This window comes from Martes martes, assembly GCF_963455335.1.
Source record: "Martes martes genome assembly, chromosome: 14".
Classification (NCBI taxonomy): Eukaryota; Metazoa; Chordata; class Mammalia; order Carnivora; family Mustelidae; genus Martes; species Martes martes.
This window is the reverse complement of record NC_137902.1, coordinates 14,062,407-14,081,138: the sequence shown is the minus strand read 5'-3', so window position 1 is coordinate 14,081,138 and position 18,732 is coordinate 14,062,407. Positions and strand designations below refer to the sequence as shown.

Here is an 18,732-nt window from a genome sequence, read left to right as displayed (position 1 = left end):
GGTTTCCAAAAACCAGTAGTTAACCAAGGAAAGGAGAAATGCATGTTTGGGAGGCAACCACAGCATCTACAACAAATATTTTAGTGGTCAAAGCCAGAATGACCATGTAGAGAAGCCCTGTCGTTGGTTGGAATATGTAAGGTTAATTATGTTTATCATTTAATCTTAGTATGATTTGTCGTGTATGCAAGGATACAGTGCAAGATTTTCCCTTGTAAGTTACCCCTCAGTCATGCAAGAGTTGTTTTATGTTGGAGTCCTAAAAAAGCCATTATGTTATTACATACACTTAAAATTCCTTTATTTTGAACAAGAGCTCAATGAGAGTTTGAGATGCTTGAGGGAATCACCTGATTGAATTGATTTTTAAAAAGTAGACAAAGACATTTAACAGATTTAGTTATTATTCCTGGGAGTATGACCTCAGAATTCTAAGCGCTGAATGTCATTATGAAAAAGCCATTTAATAATGACCCCCCCCAAAAAAATCCACAAATCTCAAAAACATAATATTATGATAAAAAAGCAACTATAGAAGGTACATAAGTATGATACCATTTAAAAACACACAAAACATCTATGAGGGATTATAAATTTATAGTGAAGTTTAATGACATGCATGGGATGATAAGTAGCAACATCAAGTAGTGATTATCTCTGATGGGGGTTGGAAGATAAATGTAATCAGGGAAGGGTATACAGGTCACTTTAGCTGTACACATAATGTTTAATTTTTTAAGCTGGGAGTGGGGACATAGCTGTTATGTGACTTTAAAAAATAAAGTTACATTTTATAAGTTACAAAGCAGTATTTTTGAGTCTATTCAAAAAGTTATGCAGTCATCACTAATTACAGAACATTTTCATCAGCCCAAAAGGAGCTCTATGCCCTTAGCAGTTCCCCTCCATCCCCATCAAACCCCACCAGCCCTAAGTCACCACTAATCTACTTCTGTCTCCAGACATTGCCCATAAGTGGAATTCTAGGATAGTTGGCCTCTTCTGACTGGCTTCTTTGAACCAGTCTTTGAACCTTTTCAAGGTTCGTCCATATTGTAGCATGTATCACTACTTCATTCCTTTCTATGGCTGAATAATATTCTGTTGTATGGATATACCAGATTTGTTTATCCATTCTTCAGTTAATAGACATTGGGTTGTTTGCACTTTTTAGCTATTATGAATAATGTCACTATGAATATTTGCCTGCAAGTTTTTGTATGAACATACATTTTCAGTTCTCCTGGGTATTCCATGCAGGAGTGGAATTTCTGAGTCGTGTGGTTAGGATAGGTTTAACTTTTTGCGGAAATGCCAGACTGCATAGCAGCAGCAGCACCATCTTCCTTGCCACCAGCAGTACCCCAGGGCTCCAGTTCCTCTATAGCCTCACGAACACTTGGGATTTTCTGGTTTTTTATTTGTTTTGTTTTTGTGTTAAAGCTATCTTAGCAGGTGTGAGACAGTGTCTGGTTTATACTTTGGTTTTGGTTTATATTTCAAGTTCCTTAATGACATTAATGCTTGACATCTTTTCAGGTGCTTATTGGCCATTTGGCACATCTAGTCTTAGGATGAGCTGTTTGATTAATGGTCGTGTCCATGGTTCCAGTTCTTTTATTGGGGGGCACTGGTCTCTGAGTAGTGATCGCTCTTCATACTGATAGAACTGAAATGATTACATTTCTAATTGAAGTGGAAAATACTACATGTAGCATTTATTGAACTCCTTTTTCTCAACTTTGTTTTCATGATCTTAAGAAAATCTGAAGAATATTTCATGGTAATAGCAGTTTAGAGAAAACTCTATAACAGTATGCCAGATAGCCTTTCTATTTGGAAGTTCTTATAAAATAAATCACAAAAGTTGCACACTTCCTGGCTTGGGTCCACAAAGTGGAAAATCTACCACACTGTTTCTAATTGTATAAAATCTACACCAGTGTGCCTATTTCTTTCTTCTCTTCAATTGTCTTTTCTTTCTTCTCGTTTCTCTTTTCTTTTCTCCTTCCTTTCCTTTTCCCTTCAAAGAGCTACTCTAAGCAGATGGTTTAGCCTGAAATGTTAGAAGTGTTCTCAACAGGAAAACAAAAAAACAAAAAACAAAAAAAAACAACTTCTTTTCCAGGAACTGAGAGAAGGATTCTCTAATTAAAGAACAGTAAGTTTGTGGCTCAGTGTGCAGAAGGCATGAGAGTACATTTAGTTTGCTAACCTCCTAACACTGCACAGCACAAAAGATTGCCCTTTCAAAAGTTGGCCTTTTTGCGTTTTGTGATTTCTTAGAAAATCAATTAACTGTGTTCCTCATTTCTAAATATCTCCAATCACACATTGGGTAATTATTCATTCAACAAACATTCATTAAGCAACTTCTGCATTGCACCATGAATAACTGGAAATAAATTACATAATGATTCTCTACCTGAATTTGAGAGTTGGCATCAAACAGCTTCCATGTATAAACTTAACTATAAACTCAAAATTCTTGATGTTCTCCTTTCTCAGAAAAAAAAAGTTTGTAATAACTTTTGATGTTTTCTATGTGGTTCTGTAAAGAAAAGCTCTTCATATTTGTCACAAGTAATTGAAGCATAAAAATAGATGAGGGCACCAGATGTCCTTAGAGAACAGCACTGGGCATTTTCGTGGAGGTAGTCTCTTTTTCTAAGGGTGTTTGCCTTTGCAATGGGTTCTTTTGTTCTGGAATCTGTAAACCATTCTTTGACTTCAGGGATTTTGCACTGCTGTCTCCTCTGCCTGAAATGCTTCTTCCCAAAGCTAGGGGTGTCTTGTGTATACTCACTTCTTTTAGGTCTCTTTCAGCAGGGTGGCCAACCATTCCACTGGAATGTGAGACTTTATGTCAAGGCATGCAAATCTTGATGGCTCTTTACCTGAGGTTACAGTTGCCACTTGAGAGCTATGGTTTTTAAAGTGTGACCTGCAACCCAGGCATCCTCAAGACTCCCTCAGGAGGTCTGTGAGGTCAAACTATTTTCTTAATGATGCGAAGGCATTATTTACCATTTCACTGTGCTTGTGTGCACATCGATGGTAAGTAAAGGCGATGATGAGTAAAACTGCTGGTGCCTAAGCACAAATCAAGGCAGTAGCACCCAACTGCTCTAGTAGTCATTGTATTCTTCACTGCTGTAAGCTCACAGTGAAAAACAGAACCCACCAGTTTCACTACATGCCTTGATTGTTTTGAAGTTGACCATTGGGTATATGAGTTTTTAATACTGTGTGTGATGAAATGGAAGTTCACATATAGTACCTATATTCCAAAGTACAATGACTGTCTCAAGGGAGAGTACTTATGTGTTTGAGTTACAAAATGAACTAACCCTTCCCCCCCCCCCCCGGAACACCATTTTTACTTGAATAAGTGACAGGCTATAGTTATTTAAACTTGAATACTTGGTAAAATTTTCTCAAAAATGAAGTGACCCTGACATTTCAAGGCAAACAACTGATAGTAGTAGTAGTATCTTTCCAATGATAATATTCAGCCTTTCAAACAAAAGTTTGAATTTTCGAAGACTCTTATCTGTCGCTATAAACTTGACAGTATTTTCCCCAATACTTAAAGATTTTTCTGATGAGTTTGTTAATGGCATTAACGAATGTTATTTTTTAGTATCATATAATTAAATGTATTAATATTTGGAGGATCAGAATAATAGTTCAGTGAAGCAATATTTCCCAAATGATCAGCACATAATGTCATAAAACCATACATGGATAAAATATCCTCTGAAAGCACAGGATAGACCTGTGTTAGATAGACCAGGTTTTATTGTAACGGAAGGTGAAAAGTTCACTGAAATGATTCCACACTGCAACTAACCTTTAAGGAACTATCACTGGTTTAGTTCGGGTACAGCATCAAGCATACCCACAATCATTTGAAAAGGGTATTAAAATACATTGTGTGAGGCCAGATTTCCTGCATGTACTTCAACCAAAAAACGTATTGCAAAAGATTGAATAAAGAAGTAGATGTGAGAATCCAGTTGTCTTCTATTAAGGCAGACATTAAAAAGATGCACAAAAAATGTAAATCCAGCTCTTCTTACTATTTTTTGGGGGGATGGATACTATTTTTTCTTAAGTATATATTTTTAAACATGCAATCAATTTACTGTTGTTATTCTTAATGAATTAAATGTTTCTTAAAATTCATTTTAATATTTGATACAGAAAATATTGATAAGTCTAGCTTATGAAAACAATCTAACAAAAATTTCTTCAGTAATTTTTTAAGACTATAAAGTCCTTAACACAGAAAAGTCATGAGTTTGGTAATGGCTACTGGAGAGGATCCTCCCTGACCTCCAGTATATAAAATGGTATCACCCAGTCCCATCTCTCCTTGTTCACAATCCTTTATTTTGTAACACTTACTGCCTCTTGACATATTTTATATCGATCTGTTTATTACTTGTCTCCCCCCAAAGGAATGTAAGCTCCACAAGGAATACAGATTTATCCAGTTTCTTCAGTACTGTTATTCCCAGTATCTGGAACAGTGCTCCAATTGTAGAGGGTGTTAAATAAATATTACTGAGTGAATAAATTAAAACTTTTCTCATAGGATTCTGTTTTCTGTTCTCTTCTGTGAATTCTGCTTGTTTAAGCTGATGGCTTTCTTATGTAATGGTGTATATTCTTATGAGCTTCAAATTTTTCTATTGCAAACTTATCTTTAGCAGGGCTTATGTTTCCTAGGGTACCACATATTCCCTTGATAAAAAAGAGTTTCACCCCGGCTGCCAGGGGCGTACAAATTTCACTTGTTCAGAACCAGTTTTTATGTTAACTTCTGAGCTTAGGATTTCTGCAGTCCATGAGCAAGAGATACATAAATCTCATATCCAAGAACCATTCAAGCTTGGGGTTGGAGCTTCTTGGGGATGACACCTTCCACTCATGGCTCAATGGTGGCAGCTCATTTATATGCTGCTTCTCTAAACCAATGAATGGAGTTTTGTTATTCCACTTGTACAGCTGGCATAGACACTGCTCAATTCCTGACTCTATCCAGTGAGCCCAGTTCCAGCTCCCTCTGGTCTTGACTTTTGGTCTTACGTGGGCATTTAAAACCCTAGCCCGTAACGCCTGTACCCAATCTCAAGGATACCCCTTGGACTTAAATTCTAGCACACCATTTTTAACCTGAGTCACCTCTTTGTGTTTGGCATGATAATTTCCCATTCTTGCTTTCAGTATGACTATGTAAATGATATCTTATTTTAAATGTAGTTCTATTTTATATAGCATTCCTCTATATTTCAGCAGAAAGTGGGTCCTTCCCACATTTGCTTAGACTGCCATATTAACCAGAATTCTTAACTTTAATTCTTTAACTTTAAAATTTTTTAATGCTTCAACTTCCTCATTCTTGGGTTTTTATTTCTTTTTCATCTTTTGGTCAGTCTGTATAATTGTTCAAGTAATTTTTCAGGGACTATTGTGCATGATGGATTTTCTAAGCCCTTAAGATCTTGAATTTCTTTCTATTGTTTCCACACCTGAATGAAAATTTGTCTGTATACAGAATTCTTGGCTCATGCCTGTTTATAGAAAATAATGTAGATCTAACACTACTGATTTTCTAAAAGTTTTTATTTAAATTCCAGTTAGTTAACATGCAGTGTAATACTAGTTTCAGGAGTATGGTTTAGTGATTTGGTACTTAACATACAACACCCAGGGATTGTCACAAGAAGTGGCATTACTGATTTTTTTGAAATTTATTAATGCAGAAGAGAAATACTGAAATCAGCCTGTTTTTTTAAAAATTTTTTTTATTTTTAAAGGTTTTATTTATTGGAGATAAGAGTGTGTATGTACACGTGTTGGCACGAGTGGGGGTGGGGCGGGAGGGTGGGAGAGGCAGATGGAGAGGGAGAAGCCGACTCCCCGCTGAGCAGGGAGCCAGATTTGGGACTCCATCCCAGGATCCTGGGATCATGACCTGAGCCAAAGGCAGATGCTTAACCGACTGAGCCACCTAAGCGCACCTCAGGCTGCTTTATTAAAATCCTTTTTAGGTAAACTGTTTGCATTTTTTCTTCCCGGGTTGATTGTGCAGATTTTTTATTCTTATAATTCCAAATCTATTCACAGATCTACCTGTTAGTTTTTTCTAGACCATGGGTGTCCCCCATTTTAACCTCAACTATTACTTTTTAACCTCAACTATTTTAACCTAATTGTAACCTCCCATTTTAACCTCAACTCCCATTTTAACCTCAACTATTACTTGTGATTTCTTTTCTGTGTTCCCCTATTCCTTATAAGATTAGATCTTTGTTCTCTGCTCTCTGAACCTGTGATCTTCTCAGCAGCCTTAGAGAACTCTTTATACTTTACATTACTGATTCCATCTTTTGCAGTGTTGGTTCTGTTATTTAATACTCTAAATTTAGAAGTTCTGTTGGGCTCCTTTCTTTTTTATATTTCTTTCATTTCCTGTCCTCCTTATTATCTCAGCTTTTTTTTTTTTTTTTTTAAATCTTACTCTCTTATGTCCGTATTTGCTCTTTTACTCTTGTTTTTGGGGGGACATACCTTTTTACTGTCTTGAGGGCATCACATAATTGATTAACAAAATTTATCTTTTTGCACCATGTAACAGTAATATCTTACAGAGATTTATAGTACTCTTTCTTTGTAAGCTTTTGGGTAATTTTTTTTTTAATCTTTCATTACAGTATTTGGGGGGGGGGGTCTGCTGTTTTTATGTGAGAACTGTCCAGACTTACAGCTTGCCAACGGATACAGTATATACATTGTTCTTTGTCCCATTCTTGTTTGCTCCAGTTCTTAAAGAATGAACTGTCTTCCTAAAGCTAAAGCTGCTGGTTGACAAGTTGATGTGAATATGTGTCTCCCCTTCCCACCATCCCCCCCACCGTTTCTTGTAGTGTACTTGACTGAGGTAGGATCTTTTCATGCTCATGTGCCAAGTTTTCTTATTATGAGGAGGAAAATGTGTGTTTTAAAGAATCTGTGACATTTTATAGTTCTTCCATTAAAAGTAGTACATGAAAAATCACTACTTGCAGCATTCCATTGTTTTATATCCTGACAGAATAGGAAGATGTAGTGATAGGTAAGATAAGGTACTGCCTCCTGCGTTGTCAAATAACACAGAAGTCACCTTATTTCAAAGTATCTCCCCAGTGAGTCTTTCAGATTAAGAAGTATCATTACAAATGTTCTTGTCCTATCAGTATTTGTGCATTATTGCTCTTTCCCTAATCATATTAGTATCTAGCTGTATCAGCAGTTCTTTGGAAATGGGAGTTTTATTTGAGGAGAAGGGAAGGAGTAATTTTGGACTATGGGGGTTATTTTGAGAAGGTTAGATTTGGGTTGGCTATGGATTTTTAACACTAGACGGGTTCAAAAAAGGTGAATGAAAGAGGTCAAAAGCAAACTGGCTACTTGCAGCTGTGCCTGTGATCTTGATGTTGCTGAGAAGAATATCTCATATAGCCTTTGGTACTTATGTGGCTTTATGAATTGTTATTGCCTGAATTAATAGCTCAAGATAAATTGAAAGGTTGCCTACCTCAGCTTCTTTGATTCAGTCTAGTTTCATGACTTTAAATATAGTCCAGTTTTTCCTGGTTAAAATTCTAATTAATTCCTCCCAAGAGAAGACAGAAAAGAGGAAGGAATGGGAGATATGTGATTGCCACTGTAGAAAAAATGGATTAAATGGTCTCTAAAATGGTCTTTTTTTCTTTATTATGAGCTCCTCTTTGTCTCCATCTTTATTAGGAGCACTTGCTTATGTTGCTACTGGAAGAGTGGCTTATATTCTCAGAAAATATGAGGACCTCCTATCATTTTTGATGAACATGCAGCACACATTTTTGTTTTCTGAATTGGACTAGTTTAATTGTTTTAATTCTTCATAAAAGTAGTATATGTTTATTGCAAATTATTCCAAAAATATAAATTTTTGTGAAATAGAGTGAAAACTATTCATAGTTCCGCTGTATAGTTAATATTTTCATAGATCTTCTTTCAAAATTATTTAAGTGCATGTATTTTTTTCTGAAATGATTTGCTTTTTTTCCATTTACTGTATCCCACATATCTCAGTAAATATATATCTAAATAAGCAGTTTTTAATGATTGCATAGTATTCCACTCAATGGCTATATCATATTTTAGGTAACTACTTTCCTACTGATAAATACTATTATTATTAATAAGTTACTATTATTACTATTACTGTGATGACAATCTTGCACATGCATCTTGGTGCACTTAGTTTTTTTAGGATAAAGTCCTAGAAATCAAATTGCTCTATTAATAGTTATATACTGTTAAGGCTCTTGAGAATTTCCAAATTGTCATCCAGAAAAGTTATTCCAGTTTATTTTCCCACAATTTCACTACTTGTATAATTGAAATTATCAGTTGTTTTGGCAAATATAAGACAAAGTGGCATCTTTTTATAGTTTTAATTTGAACTTTTTGTTTACTTATATTTTTATTTTTTTCATTGATTACTAATGTTTACTATGTTTTTTACCTATTCAAATCCTTTCCTTGTCTTTTTCTTATTGACATCTAGCTTTTTATAAAATACAGATATTACCCTTTCTTTGTCATCCGTTGCAAATTTTATTATTTGTAGCTTGGCTTTTTATGACATATTTTATCTAGTCAAAATTTAGAATGTCTATGTTGCTAGAATTTTTAGTCTTTTAAAAGATTAAGTTAAAAGATTAAATCTGAAATCCATCTCAGGCTTGGGAAAGCCTACCCCACTCCAAGATTTTTAAACAGTGTGTTTTTCCAGTACTTTTCTAGTTTTTTTTCCTTTAATATCTTAAATAAAAAATGACTCTTCCTACATTTTTCCCTGGGTAAATATCACATGATCTCCACTGACCAAAAGCACCATCTTTATGATACAGTAATGTGTATATATTTGTTTTTAGATAGCCTATACCCTTCTATTAATCTGTTCGTTTCAGCACCAGTAACATATTTACTTAATTATATTTGCTTCTAAGTATCTTTGATTCTCTGGAAGGATAGTTTCTTTTTTAGAAGTTTCCTGATTCTTTTCAGGTTTTTTGTTATTCTAGATAAAATTAAAATAGTTTTGTCAAATTCTAACAAAATTATGGGGTTTTAATTAAGACTACTACATTTATGTGATAATTCAGGAAGAATTGGTGTATTTCCATCTTTGAATCTGCATTCAAGGACAAAGTCTATCATTTTATTTATTTGGATCTTTTATGTTCTTCGGTGGAGGTTTTTTTTTCCATATAGGTCTCATATTTTTTTAAGCTTATTTGTGTTTTCTTCATGTGGTTACTGTTATGAATGAAATCTTTTCCATGCTTTTTTTCTATTTATTGTTGGTAACTAGAAAAGATACTTTGTTTTTTATATTTATTTGTTACTAACTTTTTTACTGGATTCTTTTTTATTTCTAACAGTTTTCAATAGATTTATTTAGATTTATTAGGTATGTAACAATAACATTTGCCGAAACAAATGAAAGAGAGCTGTGTACCAGCTTTTTGATAATTGTATCTCTTATTCCTTTTTCTTGCCATATTGCATTAATGAGAACTTCCAGAACAAACTTAAATAGCAGTAGTCTTATCTGGCATCCTAATAACCGCCAATGAAAAGATGAAAGATGAGTAAAGACTTGACTGAGGTAAAGAAATGAACCAGAAGGAATCTGGGAAAGAAGATTTTCACGCAGAGAACAGTCAGTACAAAGGTCATAAAGAGGGGGTGCACCTGGTAAGTCTGAGGAATGACAAGGAGGCCATTGTGGCTGGAGAAAGTGAATGAAGAGGAAAGTAGTAGACGATAAGGTTGGACAGTGAATAAAGGAGTGCAGATCTTGAAAAGTCTTATGAGCCATGTAAGGATTAGTATTTCCTGATATTAAAACTTCCTACATTAGGATTCCTGTGTCATAGTGAGTTTTCCTTTAAGTACTACATCTGGGTGTTATACACAACTGATAAATTGTTGAACACTACATTTGAGACTAATGATATAATTGAATTTAATTTTAAAAAAAGAAATACATTTGTAAAAAATAGATATTATTCTTTTACAAAACCTTCATATCTATTATTGATACAATATTTGCTGATGTACCTCTAGCATTTAAAATGTCTTTTATTATAGTCATAACACATTCTTCCCCCCAATTACTATGAGCTTACAAATGTGAAATCTACATAACTCTCTTATGCAAAGTTGCCTTACACTGTGGGGTAGATCATTTAATCAGCAAAATGTCAGTTCCTAAAGTCTGAGAATATTTTAAACAACAGCAGCCACACAAAGAGTAGCTTTGTACTTTGCTTACTTGGACCTAAACATTAATTTAGAATTCGCAGTCATTTTCAATTTTCGAGTTCTTCTGGTAGAAAAATACCTAAAGGCACCCAGGCAGCAAGAGTAGTGAAGAGTCACAAATCATGGCTATGCTGAAAACTGACCTAGTTGACCAGATAAGTCAGCTCACTGGGAAAACTATAAGCTCTGTTGAAAAATCAAATATCCCAAGAGGAATAAAACAGGGAAAGAAAAAAGCCTTTATTGCTGAGGGAAGCAGAATTAACCTGAGTGTTGGCACTGCTATAAATTAAAATTTTCCAAAACAGCAATATTTTCTGACAAAGCTTGGCTATTTGATTCTAGAATATAACTTTAAGGCTGCATGCAAATATTTTCTCTCACTTGTAGTCAGAGGAAGGAGAGAGATGAGAAAGAGAAATTTGTATTACTGCTACTAGGAACCTTCTACCCTTTTCTTTTTGTTGTTACAGCCCCTTGACATTCCTGGGTAACTTAGGATATAGACTTAGTAGTCTCTAAAGTGTTGATTTATGAAAGATGTCCAAGCTACCATGGACAGAAGATAGTGCCTCAACTCAAACCTTTCCCTGATTGGGAAAGATATGTACAAAAATATTTTGGGAAGTGGTTCAAGATGGTAGAATAGGTATATCTGAACTCATCTCCCACGTACATACCAAATCTACAGCTACATATGGAAAAACTCCCTTTGAAAAAGACCTGAAAACTAGCTGAAAAATTCCTCCGCAACAAAGAATAACAGACAGGGCCACACTGAGATGGGTGGGAGAGGCAGAGATGTAGTCTCACCAAACTCTCTTCTACCTTGGCACACCACCCCGTAATCAGTAGAGAGATCACAAATATGAAGCTTCTGCCTGAAAAGCACACCAGCATCAGGCACACCAACACTTGGGACTTATATGGGAGAAATGAACCCTCAAAACATCTGGCTTCGAAAATCAGTGGTGCTTATTACATCCAGGAGATCCAAAGGGTGTAGGGAACTAAGGTTCTGCTTTTAAAGGGTTCATGTGTAGAATCATTTGCCCCAGAACTAGTGCAAAAGCAGCAGTTTGAAAAGCATCTAGACTATACATATGTGAAGGAGAAATTTATTTCCTAATTGTAAAGCATCTGTCAGAGGGACAGGGGCCTACTGGGTCTCTGTAAAGATGGAGGCACAGGTGGGTGCCATTTTTCTGCTCTTCCTCCACCTTGTGCTGTTTTGCTGACTTGCTACCACCATTTTTGCCCTCTCCCTTTATCCTGCTACTGCTGGCACATGCACAGTCACAGCACTCTCCAGCTGCCTTGCTAATGTCAGTGGATGTGCCCCACCCCAGCACCCTCCAGCTGCCTTATTAAAGCTGGTGGATATGCACAAAAGAAAAAAAAATCTGATTTAAAAATGGGTAGAGGATCTGCTAAATATTTTTCCAAAGAAGACATACAGATGGCCAACAGGCACATGGAAATATACTCAACATTACTAATCATGAGGGAAATGCAAATCAATACCACAATGAGATATCACCTCATATCTGTTAAGATAGTTATAATGAAAAAGACAAGAAATAACAAGTGTTGGCAAGAATGTAGTGAAAAGGGAACCCTCTTGCACTGTTGGTATGACTGTAAATGGTGCAACTACTATGGAAAATGGTATGGAGGTTCCTCAAAAAATTAAAAACAGAACTACCGTATGATCCAGCAATCCCACTTCTGGGTATTTACCCAAAGAAAACAGGAACACTAATTCGAAATGATACGTGTACCCTATGTTCACTGCAGCACTGTTTATGATAGCCAAGATACGGAAACAACCTAAGTATCCATCAATGGATGAATGGATAAAGAAGATGTAGCTAAATATATAATGGAATACCACTCAGCCATAAAAAAAGAATGAAATCTTGCCATTTGCAACAACATTAATGAAATTGAGGGTATTATGCTAAGTGAAATAAATCAGATAGAGAAAGACAAATACCATATAATTTCACTTATATGTGGAATCTGAAAACAAAACATACTAACAAACAAGGGAAAACCAAACTAATAGATACAGAGAATAGATTGGTAGTTACCAGTGGGGAGGAATTTGGTTGGGGGGGAGTGGGCAAAATAGGTGAAGAGGGTCAAAGGGTACAATTTTCCAGTTATAAATTAAGTAAGTGCTCAGGTCATTATACATAGAGTGGTGACCATAGTCAGTGATACTGAAAGTTGCTAAGAGAATAAATCTTAAAAAGTTGTCCTCAAAAGAAAAAAAAAAGATTTTATACCTTTGGACACAAATGGTAACTATACTTGCTCTAGTGATCATTTGGCAATGTATATAAATATCAAATCATTTTGTTGTACACTCAAAACTACTATAATGCTGTAAATCAATTATACCTTAGTTAAAATTATTTTTAAGTCTCAGTTTTACATTTCTTCTAGTATCTTTCCAATTCTCATCCCCACCCATCATTTTTACAATAAAAGAGATGTTTCTGATGATAATTTATTCTGTGAAATGACCTTGACTTGTGATCATTGTAATATGTTCCGGGTTATATCTGGAATTGTTTACCTAAGGTTTTACATATCAGTAGGTCTGGTTTTCAAACTCAAGAGTGTGGAAAATAGTTTAAGGAGTTGGTCATGATAGCAGAAAGAACAAAAGGGATAATGAGAAACACATTCTGCAAATAGGTGGCCATGAAAAGCTATTTCCGTTTTTAAGAGTAAGAGCTTACACTTGACAGAGAGGAACTGGGAAGATCCACAAGTCTTTGTCCTTTCAGTTTCATTAAAATATGAAAGAACTCTATTAATAATAGACCCATGTAGCTTCTGCAACCTTAACTTACTGCTGTCTTCACCGTGTGAATCATCATATTGTGGGCATTTGCTGTTACTGACTTGAATTTTCCCAAACTCCTGCCTCTTTTTCTATTATGCTTTTTCCTTTACTTGCCAATTCCGTTTTGTATTAAATGTTTTCATCACAGACCCTAAGTGAATTTAAAATTTAGTGTTACTATAATTTTTCTGTACTTATTGACTCTGGAACTTTTTTAGGTTGATTTAAAGAGAAAAATGTGAAATTAAAAGGTAAAGACAATATAATAGAGAAAGTGGGAATGATGAGGAGAAGCAGAGCAGTAATAATAAAAACAACAACAACAAAGAAGCTAAAAAGATCTCAAAATGATAATTCCCATAGAAGTTTGGGGGAAGAGGAAATTTATAGATATGCTTTTCTTATAAAGCTTTTGAATAGTTCTCTACTTTTCATTTGGGGTATAAAGGTTTCATTTTTCAGGTTATGGTAAAATATCCCAATTAAATGACAACTTGTCTAATAGTTCTCTTTAATATTTATTTTCTTTTTTAGGAAAGAGGACAGTGGTAATTTTAGGTCTTAGTTGGTGATAGCTGGAATGGGACACCTTAATTTTTTATTTCTTACCATAAGGCTTTTATGAACCTGAATAATAAATTTGGTTATGACTTACTTAAAAATTTCGTAGCTTGATAAGTACTGTTTTCTTCTTTTTTGGGTTTTGACAAAGGTCTTTCGCAATGGATCAGTGGCGGAAACAATTAGAATTCAGGAATTTTGATTCACACAGGACATACCTTATTGGATTAAACCAAAATTTTTCCAGCCCAATATCTGGTCTCAAAGCAATTCTGCAGGCATTCATGGTTACTGTCCAAAATAGCAGCTCTGAGAGTTAGGAATATACCGCAAGCAACCTTCTCTCATTAAGTTCTGGTAGTTTTACTATTTCTCAGACTTACATACCTTCATCTTCTGCTTTTATCAGAGACTAAAGTCCCTCTTAGTTCCAGAAGTGTCTCTATTACTTTGAAATAGTTCTAGTCCTAATTTAGGAGAAAGGAAATCAGAAGAGCTGGATTTAGTCCCGGGTTTGCCCATAATTAATCATATTACCTATGTTAAGAAATTTCACATTTTTGGAACTCATTTTATTCTCATATAATAAGTAAATAGTAAATAGCTCTGAAGTATTTTCTTATTCTAAAAGAATGTGATAGAATTCATGATCATCTTCTTGTTTGCTGCTACCATCTTCTATATGATTTCATAGATCTGGCCATATGTTTTCTAATTTCTGTCTTCTTAGATAGTAAAATAACTAACTGCCGCATTCTTCCTTCCGCCAACTTTAAAAGTATTTTCTGAGTTTCTTTGGTCATGAAAATTGCATCTCTTTTCATCGTTCTCTATTGATGTCTTTCTTAAGATAGAGTTGATGAGAACAGCAGCAAGTGTTGAAGGTGTGAGCAGATGTGCCAGGATATTATATATATGCAAGACCATATTTTCTGTTTTATTTCCATTACTTTTTTTTCTGTTACTTTTTTAATGCCAGTATTTCCTGGACTTTTTAGCCATATCGTTTCAAAATATCTTTCAGGCCAACCCTTTGCCTCTGGACTAGACTATTCTTAAGCTCTTTACTATTCAGTATCTTCTGGGACAGAGATTTCACACCCTGTCTCTCACCTTCAGGAAGTTCTGGTGGCTAACATAAATCTTGCTTTCTGCAATTTAAATTGAATTTATTTCCTTTTTCTTTTCACTGTGGAGATGGGAACAGCCCCAAACTAAAAGTGATGCTTTCTTATGAGGGCCAGTGCTGAATATAGAGGAAAGATTATTCCCAGTCTGGCATCAATTTTAGCTTTCATATATTAAAGCTTCCTGACTTTCATTTCAATATTCATGGTCTCAGGAGATGCTATTCTTTATAGCCCAAATGAAATAACAGTTACATATCCAATATTAATGTTTATTATGTCTTTTGCTAACTAGAACCCTAATGAGGTACTAAAATAAAAAATGAGTTCTCAAAAGCATTGGAGGACTTTAGCAGATTTGTGTTTTTCTTGGTATAACTATAGTCGTGGGACTGGGTTTTTGCCTATGGTTTATAGATTTTACCTCATTTTATTAGTCTTACTGTATACATGTTTAATTCATTAATATCTTCCTCGTAAGTGATGAGAATAGAAACTTGTTCTTTAACATGGGCTGTCTTGAAGCAGAGTTTAATATGTGTAGTCAAAAAGCTTTTGATATCTAGGCTAAGAATTGTGTGAGATATTATAAAGAAAAAAGAAAACGCATTTTCTGCCATCGAGGGGCCTGTATTCTTACTGGGGGAAATATTATAAAACTTGCAATGAAAGAACACTTATAAAATAATATAGGATGGTGTATCTAAAATAAGATGTTTTATGTGAATTTTATTTTGCATTTAAGATTAATACAGAAAATATCTTATACTATGCAGATCTGTTCTGTTAGCAAAGGCACCCTAAAATGTTTAACTAATTATTTCATTCTGATTTCTGTTTTTTCACTTTAAAGGTTCAGCAGTTTTCTGAAAAAGCCTTCCTCTTACAGCTTTGGAAAATTCATGAAAATGCCTTAGAAAGACAGTGTAGTGAAATTACAAACCAGAGGAATATGCTTCTCCAAACCTTTGTAAGTCGCCAGCTCCTTAGAAATATCTATTTCCACTAACTGTATTGAAAAGTATTTAAATATACTTAGGTGTACTTTTAGAAAATTATCCGTATGCATATTGGCAGATATTCCTGTTCAGATACGGAAAAGTATTAAATGCTATTTAAAACCAGTTGGTAGAGTAATACAGTTTGAAAGAATTCTATTAGCAGATATGCAATATAGAAATTATTTGCAATTGTAATAAGCATAGAAAAACCCAGTGAAACTGACTTGAATTGCTCAGGCTTCCAGACCTTGGTTTTAATGCTTTTGAAAGGCAGAGAGGTTCACACTTTGGGCATATTTATGGATCTTGGTGAAGAGATAGATTTTCTTTATTTTTTTTTATCTTAACTCAGAACCAACAGACTCAGTTTTAAATGACAGGGTCAGTTTAAGAATGTGACTTACAATTAATTGACAGTTCAAAGAAAATACATTTAAAAATACTAAGAATATTTATCTGAAGTCAGAACCAACAGAGTTTGTGCTTATGCATGACATGGCTATTTCCTCAATGTAGTTCACAATTGGTTGACATTTCTTAGAAAAAATAGAAAAATACAGTAATATTTAGATTCTATCATGGCACAGAGTTTTTGGAAATTCTTACTTTCTCTTCATGTTGATGTTTCATGAAACGTAAACTATTTTGTAGAACTGAATTGGAAATAAATATATACTTTTACTTCTCTTGTCTATATTTTAAAAGATTTCCTTGGATTTCCTTATTTGTTTTTTTCTATAGCAGTAATTCCTTTGAATGTAGATTTTCATTTTCATGTTTAGACATTTAATTATTTTACCTAATTTTATATTGCAGTGACAAAATGGCGCCTATGCCGCTAAGTTTAATACATAAACACAGATATAATGACAAGTTGTAGGACTTTTATCTCAGTTATACTCCCAAAAGATTAAGGATAAAACTTTCATGTGGAAATTGTTGGTTATTCATATGGAGTAGCTTCACTTTTTTATTAATATTGCTGGAGGAAAAGCATTTTTGTGATAACACCAGAAAGTATAATCTTATATTTTTGTTGTTAGTAATTCCAAATGATTGCATTTTAAATCACTGTAGAAAAATAGGGGTATTACAATTAACATCTGTAGTTGATCTTTTGTTTCTGTTTTTCAGGAGGCTACAAAGAAAAAAGTGACTGAGGAGGAAGAAAAATTTATTAAGGAAATTGCAGACTTCAATGATGAGTATGAAGTAACAAAGAAAAGAAAGCTTTTGATGAAAGAAAATGTCAAGATTGAAATATCTGCCTTAGAAAACCAGGCAAACATTTTGAAGAGGGGTATGAGTATATAGTGCCACCTCTTTTATCTGTCATTAATGAAAATAACTTATTTTGAACCAGTGAATTTTCCAGAAATTAACTTTTTCATAAGTAAATTGGTTATTGCATAGCTATTCTCTTATCTTTATCTTAATTATCCTAATGGAAATGTATCTTACACTGTGAGCGGTCTCAAGTTCTTTAGAAGTAGATGTGACATGAGCTTTTAGTCATTTATTCAATAAGCAATTATCTATTACTCTCTGTTATGTGATGGGCATTGTTGTGGGTTATGGCAATATAAAACTAAAATGTGGAGGAATCAAATATGAAGCACATATTTATAGTACAATGTGATAGAAACTATAATAGGGGTAGGACTGGTGTGATGATCCTCATTTTACCATCAATACAATTTAAATTAAGAAACAAGGTTACACAGTGGCATGGGGAGAATTTCACTTCAGAAACCGTAGCATGTAGGTTATTGCAAGCTGTGATAAGATCCTGAACTAAAGACATTGCCAAAGAGAAGAGAGGGTAAATTAAAGAGATATTTAGGCATAATGATAGGACTTTATCACTGATTAAGGTAAACAAAAATAGGGATGAATTATAGTTTTCATATGTCAGAGATTGGGTAGAATAGGGTACCAGGAGGAAGAGCAGAGGTAGACAAGCATGTTGGAACTATAGCCTATTCTGGACAAAATGACTGAGTTTTGTTTCAGGTATTTTTAGTTGGAGATGTCTATGGAATATACCGGGGAAGATGCCCAGGTGGCAGGGGAAGTTTTGGTTGTGAAGCTGATAAGAAAGATGAGAGCTAGACTATTAGGTTTGGGACTGAATCCAGAGGAGTTGGTGACATCATTCAGAGAAAACATATAGAGGGAACATAGATGAGGAGTGAAGACCAAAGCCAGAAACTGGGAAAGCATTACATTTATGGAAAGAAAGAAAAAGAATGGGACAGAATAGTCAGAGAAGGCAAGAGGAGACCCAGCAGAGAGTAATATTTTAGGAACCAAAAGCAAGATATGTATTCCTCAAATTAGTGGAAAACAAAATAGGATATTAATTTGACAATCAGAAGATGTCAAGTGCAGTAGCATAGAGTAGAGCAGTAGAAAAAGACTGGTGGTAATAGATTGGAGTCAATGGGAGTTGAGGAAGTAGAGAATGAAAATATAAATGACATTAAGTGCAAAATTAGTTTTTAATGGAAGCCTTTCTAAAATATACTGTTACTTTGATGCCTTTAGTAAATGGAGAATAATAAACACATTTAACTTTTTTACTGACTTGGAGCTATCAATATGAATAATTTATTGATTTTCTTTACATATGATAACTACTATTTTAAGTAATATTCATCAAGCTTAACTATAAAGCAACTGCCATCCTAAAGACTATAAATGCTAATATCATGTTGATTTCATTTAAATCTTAATTTTACCATTTGATAGTTGTGTGATTTGGGGCAAGATGCCAAACTTTTCTTTGGCTAAGCTTCCCCATTTGTAAAGATGGGGG

General features: G+C 34.4%; 1 protein-coding gene across 1 annotated transcript in view; it reads left to right on the top strand.

Moving 5' to 3' along the window:
- CCDC172 (coiled-coil domain containing 172) overlaps positions 1–18,732 on the top strand; it is a gene marked incomplete at both ends in the record, with an annotated part of 50,959 nt that overhangs the window by 7,429 nt on the left and 24,798 nt on the right. Inside the window, 2 exons of the mRNA XM_080823201.1 lie at positions 15,767–15,883; positions 17,049–17,214. Coding sequence (XP_080679327.1) covers positions 15,767–15,883; positions 17,049–17,214 — 283 coding nt within the window. The remainder of the gene's footprint in view (positions 1–15,766; positions 15,884–17,048; positions 17,215–18,732) is intronic.